The sequence below is a fragment of the Gossypium hirsutum genome, chromosome D01, assembly GCF_007990345.1.
Source record: "Gossypium hirsutum isolate 1008001.06 chromosome D01, Gossypium_hirsutum_v2.1, whole genome shotgun sequence".
Taxonomy (NCBI): domain Eukaryota; kingdom Viridiplantae; phylum Streptophyta; class Magnoliopsida; order Malvales; family Malvaceae; genus Gossypium; species Gossypium hirsutum.
The window spans coordinates 15,302,410-15,310,209 of record NC_053437.1 but is presented as its reverse complement, the minus strand read 5'-3'; the positions used below and the strand labels follow the sequence as shown (position 1 = coordinate 15,310,209).

The 7,800-nt window shown below is 36.9% G+C and overlaps 1 protein-coding gene across 3 annotated transcripts; it reads left to right on the top strand.

Moving 5' to 3' along the window:
- The first annotated feature begins 1,046 nt into the window (after positions 1-1,046).
- LOC107921988 (squamosa promoter-binding-like protein 14) lies at positions 1,047-7,139 on the top strand. 3 transcript variants are annotated; one of them, XM_016851793.2, is made up of 12 exons: positions 1,047-1,519; positions 1,618-1,681; positions 2,021-2,654; positions 2,756-2,949; positions 3,032-3,876; positions 4,012-4,086; positions 4,196-4,303; positions 4,392-4,512; positions 4,734-4,869; positions 4,942-5,086; positions 5,198-5,797; positions 6,122-7,139. In XM_016851793.2, the coding sequence occupies exons 3-12, from the start codon at positions 2,062-2,064 to the stop codon at positions 6,548-6,550; spliced, it is 3,246 nt and encodes a 1,081-aa protein (XP_016707282.1). In that variant the 5' UTR covers positions 1,047-1,519; positions 1,618-1,681; positions 2,021-2,061; the 3' UTR covers positions 6,551-7,139. The 3 variants fall into 3 exon arrangements, with proteins under 3 accessions (XP_016707282.1, XP_040942179.1, NP_001385790.1); XM_041086245.1 differs by having other exon boundaries at positions 1,615-1,681; positions 2,004-2,654; NM_001398861.1 differs by having other exon boundaries at positions 1,350-1,519; positions 1,615-1,681; positions 6,122-7,052.
- The last annotated feature ends 661 nt before the right edge of the window (positions 7,140-7,800 follow it).

The window sequence follows — 7,800 nt, the reverse complement described above, 5'->3', positions numbered from 1 at the left end:
CATAGTTCAAGATAGGCTCGTGGCGAGCTTTGGCAAAGATGGCGTTGAAGAAATATGAGTCAAGGTGGAGATTTGTTAAGTATGACTCCTATTTCATTCAAATTTGAGAAATAATCTTCTAGTTAAACTCTGTTTATTTGTTTCAATCAAACACTGATTAGTTTAGATTATTTTATTATTATTTGACATATGAATTTAGCCTATAAATAGGCTCTTTTACAACCTTAGAAAATACACTCATTTGTTATTAGAACTCATAACACATTTAGAGAATTTTGTGTTTACGTTTTGAGGGTTCTTTGTTTTCGGGTTTTCAGGGTTTAGTTTTTATCTCCATCTTTTTTTTGTACTCTTTGTTTCTTTTGCCATTATAGTAAAATTATCTTTGCCCGTGGTTTTTTATCCTCTTTAGAGGAGTTTTTTCACGTTAAATTTGTGTGTTCAATTTCTCAATTTCTTCTACTATTTTTACTTGTTCCTGGCTTAATCGAGTCGATCTCTAGCAATTAGAAATATTAGTTGGTTGATAATGAGAATTTAAAGATTAAGGCCTATGAACTAAATTTTAAGGTTAGAAAAATTAGAGGGGTCAATGTGAGAAAAATTGAATACATAATTTAATATAAGAGAGATCTTTAATTTATAATAAATCCAAACCCCTTATAGCAAAATTCCAATTTTAAAAATTCGAGTATCATCTTATATAAATATCTAAAAAATCATTACATATCCAAATACATTCCAACTCGCAATCAATAGTAATTAAACTAGTTCTGAAGGGGTTATTAAACACAAAATTCAAGAACTAAGTTAACCATTATTATACATACAAGTACAACTCAACAACAACAAAGAACGTACTACTTACACTAATGAGTAATGACTAAACTAGACAAGTTAAGAACAAGGAAAGGAAGAGTCTTGGATTCTTCGTTGCTCCGTGGGCGGCCATAAATTATGAATATAACCTCAATCCAGCTTCAATTTACGATTTACGGCAGCACCCAACCCCTAATATTAAACAAACATGATAAAATAAATAAAATAATTCAAGCTAAGGCAAAGGTAAAGGCAGTCACAGCGAAAAAGTAAAAAAATTAGAAATGGAATACCAGCCTACTAACTAGTCTGCTACCACGTTTTACTTTTTGCTTCTTCTTCTTCTTCTTCTTCTTCTTCTTTTGAGAGAGACAACAAAAAAGTAAACCAAAGTTGTGGAGCCAAACCCAAGTTCCCAGTTGTTTCATCTTCATCTTCTCGGATCTGACTGCGTTTCCTTGCTGTTCTACCTTTGATTCCTATATTTTTTTCCCGTTTTCCTTTTTTTTTTAAATTACAAAGAGAGAGACGCAAGTCCAAGTCTGATGGTTGGTATCTGGGAGAAAGGAGAATTCAGATCTGTGATTAACATGAAGTAAAAGGCTGAAAAGGTTGAAGGCGGTGGTTGCTTTCACTTCTTTTTAATTTTTTTTATTTGCTTTTACGAGATGATGAAGCGTTAAGCTGGGATTTGGTTAAGGTATCTTATTTATTTACGCGCCTATATTTGCTATTTGCTTGTGTTGTATCATTCATCTGGCTCTTTTTAATTTAATTTTTTTTACATGTCTCCAGTAGTTCCCAATCTTTGTCTGATCTGATAATCAGCCGTGAAATCCTCAAGCTGAGGTTTTCGTGAAAGGTATGTTTCAAATCTTCTTTATTTACTTGTGCGCATATATTTGCTATTTATTTGGATAACTGTTATCATTCATCTTGCTCTTTTTTAGATTTTAATTTGATTTCTACATGTGTCAGTCGTTGGATATGATTTTATCCAAGTCCCAATCTGTCTGATCTGATAATCTGCCCTGAAAATTATGATCCGGAGTGTTTATCCTCAAGCCTTATCATCCCCTATAAGATTTGACTATTCATCTTTCTTATTTTGACTTTTTGGATGAGATGAACTACTTTCTCTTATGTTACTAGTTATAGATTCTCAAAATAACTTGTTAAAATAGCCATTTCTTTTGTCCAGAGATCATTTGGTGTCTGGAAAACCAAGTTATTTTCAGACCCATGGAGGATGCAGGCGCGCAAGTAGCTCCTCCCCTTTATATTCACCAGGCCCTTGCCAGCCGCTTCTGTGATCCGCCTTCTTTACCCAGGAAACGTGACCTTTCTTATCAGGCCTCAGACTTTCTGTACCAAAACCCTTCACAGCAGCGTGTTGCCAACCCCAGGGACAACTGGAACCCAAAGCAATGGGAGTGGGATGCTGTGAGATTCATTGCTAAACCCTTAAACACCGAGATTCTTCAGGCAGGGACTGCTACAGCAGAACAGAGAAAGAAAGGTCATGTTAATGGGAATGAAAACTCTATAACATCCAAAAACGCCACTGCAGCAAATGGTGATGATGAGAGACTGCAACTGAATCTAGGTGGGGGATTGAATTCTGTGGAAGAGCCTGTTTCTAGGCCTAACAAAAAGGTCCGTGGTGGATCGCCTGGGAGTACCAGCTACCCCATGTGTCAGGTTGATAATTGTAAGGAAGATCTTTCTAATGCAAAGGACTATCACCGTCGGCATAAAGTGTGTGAGATTCATAGTAAAGCGACTAAAGCTCTTGTTGAGAAGCAGATGCAGAGGTTCTGCCAGCAGTGTAGCAGGTTGCTACTTTTATGTTCTCGTTCTTAAAATTTTCACCCTTGGCATCTAGTTTTTTAGCTATTGGTTGAACCCACATCACCTTTATAATGCTTATGTGCAGGTTTCACCCGCTTTCTGAGTTTGATGAGGGGAAGAGAAGTTGTAGGCGTAGGCTTGCTGGGCATAATCGCCGTAGAAGGAAGACACAACCTGAAGATGTGACCTCACGGCTTTTACTCCCTGTAAACAGGGATAATGCCGGGAATGGAAGTTTAGATATTGTCAACTTGCTGACTCTTTTGGCTAGGACACAAGGCAAGAAATTTTTTCTAAATGAGTAAAATTTTCAAATTATACTTTTTAAGTTGAAGCTGATGTTTGTGCGCTTAACATATAGGTAAAACTGAGGAGAAAAGCATTAATCCCTCACTGGTTCCAAATAGAGATCAACTCCTTCAGATTCTTAGTAAGATTAATTCATTACCTTTGCCAATGGAGCTGGCTGCAAAGCTGCCCAATGTTGGAGTTTTGAACAGGAAGAGCCAGGAGCAACCTTCGCTAGGCAATCAAAACCAATTGAATGGGAAAAACACATCTTCTCCATCTACAGTAGATTTGCTTGCTGCCCTTTCAGCTTCATTGACGTCCTCTTCTTCTGATGCCCTTGCAATGCTATCTCAAAGAAGCAGCCAGAGCAGTGATAGCCAGAAGACCAAGTCGATCTGTCCTGATAATGTAGCTGCTTCCAGCTCGTTAAACAGAGCTCCTCTGGAGTTTACTTCAGTCGGAGGAGAAAGAAGCAGTACCAGTTATCAATCTCCTGTTGAAGATTCAGAATGCCAGATTCAAGAAACTCGAGCTAATTTACCATTGCAGCTATTTAGCTCCTCACCTGAGGACGATAGCCCACCAATGCTAGCATCATCTAGGAAATATTTCTCTTCTGACAGTAGCAATCCAATGGAGGAAAGATCTCCATCTTCATCTCCAGTTGTACAAAAATTCTTCCCAATGCATAGCACACCTGAAGCTGTCAAATATGAGAAAGTGCCCATTGGCAGACATGCTAATACAAATGCTGAGACAAGCAGGGCTCATGGTTCTATTATACCTCTTGAGCTTTTTAGTGGGTCAAAGCGAGGAACAGGGCATGGTTCATTTCAACATTTCCCTTCTCAAGCGGGGTATACGTCTTCTTCTGGGTCAGATCATTCCCCCCCTAGCTTGAACTCTGATGCTCAGGTATCATATAAGTAGTACCTATTCTAATTTTTATTTAGGTTATACTTCATTTTGCTTTCTTTTACCATGCATCATGCTTGCGCTTGGTATGTGTGTTACATTAACATTTCTAATGGTTGAATGGTTTCTAAGCAGGATCGTACCGGGCGAATAATTTTTAAGCTATTTGACAAGGACCCCAGCCACTTCCCCGGTACACTACGGACCCAGGTGAGGAGTTGTTTGCCAAATTTGGCTTTCTTATTACATATAATTGGAAGTGGAGATTCCATAATGTTCTTTTAGGGATTAATGATGATTCTGATAACTTTTTTTGCAGATTTATAATTGGCTTTCAAATAGTCCGTCTGAAATGGAGAGCTATATAAGGCCTGGATGTGTGGTTCTGTCGGTTTATGTGTCAATGCCGGCTGCTGCCTGGGAGCAAGTGAGTGTGCTACTACATTCTGCATTTGTAACTTCCCCTTTGTGCAACATTGAACTGACCATTTTCTGGGCGTGTTTAATTTTTTCAGCTTGAAGGAAACCTGCTTCGGTATGTCAATTGTTTGTTGCAAGACTCTGATTCAAATTTTTGGAGAAAGGCTAGGTTTTTAGTTCATACAGGGAACCGTCAGTTAGCGTCACATAAAGATGGTAAGCACTGATGGAAATTTGTGTTTTTTTATTTTTTGCTCAGCTTCAAACTGTTCTACTTGATACAAAACATCATAATTTATTTAGATACTTCTTGGAAGTGGCTTTATTATTGCTAACTATGTTAAGATGACTTCAAAGATATACTTTTTTGTTGATTGATTGGAGTCTGCAATTGTATTACACTGCTTTGATTATAAACGGTTCTTTTTCCCCCTCAGGAAAGATCCATCTGTGCAAATCCTGGCTATCGTGGAGTTCACCTGAGTTGATCTCAGTTTCTCCTTTGGCTGTTGTGAGCGGGCAAGAAACCTCTCTTTTAGTGAGGGGTAGAAATCTGACTAATCCTGGCACCGAGTAAGCAAAACGATCAACTTTGAATTTCTTGATACTTTGTATTTCAGAAATGTTGATTTGAAAATTGTGCAGGATTCATTGTGCATACATGGGTGGATACTCATCAATGCAAATTAATGGGTCAACATATAAGGGAGCCTCATATGATGAGGTAAACATGGGCAGTTTTAAGATTCAGGTTCCATCACCAAAAGCACTAGGTCGTTGCTTCATTGAGGTAATACTTCATGTCAAACAATTGCTATGTTTTGACTATTTGGGTCATCCTCAGTATTCTGGACGGTTCTGAAGCAGTTGCGTTTTTTATTTTTCCCCAAATTTTGAACAGGTGGAGAATGGATTCAAGGGAAACAGTTTTCCTATAATAATAGCTGATGCTGCCATTTGTAAAGAATTGAGACTTCTGGAATCTGAACTTGACACAGAAGCTAAAGCTTCTGATATTATTTCTGAAGAGCATGCTTATGATTCTCACCGTCCAAGGTCAAGGGAGGAAGTGCTGCACTTTCTGAATGAACTTGGATGGTTATTCCAGAGGAGCACTGCTCCCTTGCCCAAGAGTTCTGATCATTCCCTTCGCCGTTTCAAATTTTTGCTCATGTTCTCTGTTGAGAGTGATTATTGTGCTTTGGTCAAGGTACTTCTTGACATGCTGGTGGAAAGTAACTTGGATTTGGATGACCTATCCAAGGATTCGCTGGCCATGCTTTCTGAGATTCAGCTGTTAACCCGAGCAGTGAAAAGAAGGTGTAGGAAGATGGCTGACTTGCTCATACATTATTCTATCAGTAGTAACGATGGAAACTCGAAAAAGTATATCTTTCCACCGAATCTTGAGGGTGCTGGTGGAATCACACCTTTACATTTGGCTGCATGTACATCTGGTTCGGATGATATGGTAGATGTGCTGACGAATGATCCTCAGGAGGTATGAGTGTTACAGTGTCATATTATTATTTATGAGCTGGTTTTTTAGGTTTAATGTAAGGAATTGAAATTTCTCCGTGAAAATCCTTATAAGACTCTAGTTAAATATACAGTCCATTTCTTGCAACCTAGATTATAAGTTCTTTACTGAGACACTGCTGATCTTATCCTGGCCCTAAATGAGAAAACCATGTTTAGACCTTTCTCTCAATTTGTGAAAGGAGATGGGAAGGTGGTGGGTACTTTATTTCTATATATCTTGGTCGATTGTCTCAAATTCATTTATTTGCAAGCAAGTTTTTGAAGTTTTCAATTTTTTTTGTAGATTGGGTTAACCTGCTGGAGTTCCCTTCTGGATGCAAATGGGCAGTCTCCATATGCCTATGCTATGATGAGAAACAACCATTCTTACAACAAATTGGTGGCTGGTAAATATGCTGACAGAAGGAATGGTCAATTTTCTTTGACTATTGGTGTTGAGGATCAGCACTCAGGAGTGTCTGCAGTGCAGTTAAACAAGATAAGTTTGCAGTTCAGACAAGATCGTAGGTCTTGTGCCAAGTGTGCAGTTGTGGCAACAAGATCTAACAATAGGTTTCCGGGTTCACAACGTTTGCTTCAACGTCCATATGTTCATTCAATGCTTGCCATTGCTGCTGTCTGTGTTTGTGTGTGCTTATTCCTGCGAGGCTCACCAAACATTGGCCGCGTTTCTCCCTTCAAGTGGGAAAATTTGGATTTTGGCACAATTTAGTTGGTATGGGTAAAAATCATTTTGAAGCAAGTAACAAACTAGGGGCAGGTTGTGCATGGTTCATTGTACTGGAAAATTGAATTGAGCCTAAGGGAATTTGATGGATAAAACTGGGTGGTATAGGGGCAGACTCCATATGCTGCCTGATTGCTTGTGAGCAAACCTGAGATTTGGGATATCCTTCAGGCTATGCCCCTCGTTTTGGCCAATATATAATGGATTGTGGTAAATTACCAGATCCTAAGACCATACAAAGGCTGATTTTATTTGTTGGATGAGATGAGAGGTGAGGTGAAGATGTTGTACGTACAGCCACAAGGCTTGAATGAATGTTGCGACTGCTAAAATTTTGGGATGGAAGTGAGAAAGTGGAAAGTGTTGGCAGAGAAGATGTAAGCAGTCTGAGAATAAATAGAAATTAAGTTCATTAGTAATGTGCTTTGTATTGTATGTTTCACTTTAATTTGATTCCTTGAGTATTTTAGAGAAGTTATTATGGTTTGTATTAGTTTTCATTATCTATCCTTGTAAAGTTGATGAAACAGCCTGTAGGATTGATTATAGTATACCATGTTGTACCATTACCTGATTCACATGTTGCCAAGTTTTTGCATTTCTTACCCATTCATGGTTGGAATCCAATTACTAATAAAATGTTAATTTGTTTCATTTTAAAAATTATAACTATTGATTTTTAAAAAAAAACTTTAAATGCATAAAATTTTAAATAGTGCCCGAGTTTTCAAAAGAGTTTAAAAAATGGAGGGTTTTTTTAATTATAAAAAATTAAGGAAATTATTAAAAGAAGTAATAAATTCTTTAAAATTCCCAAAGTATCCTTAAATTACAGTTCCAAAATAATTTTAAAATTTTTGAATATTCATGAAATTTTTAAAAATTTTCTTAAAATTTCCAGCATGAACCCAAGACCATTGGATTTTTTTTGTAAAAAGCCAATTGTTAATTAAAATTATAATTACGCCAAAAATTCTATATCTTCATGGAATTCTAAAATTTTTACAAATTCCTAAAAGATACAAAATTTCCAAAAAGTTGTTTAAAACATATTTAACATTCTGAAAATTCCAAACAAATCTAAAAAGTAGAAAATTTTGATAAAATCCTATAAAGAAAAATCTTGAAAGAACCCTAAGGGGTTTTTTTATCAAAATATTACAAAAAAAAACCAAAATAAAATACAAAAAAGATTATTTACCAAAATAATACAAAAAAAAACAAAGCAGTTGAAT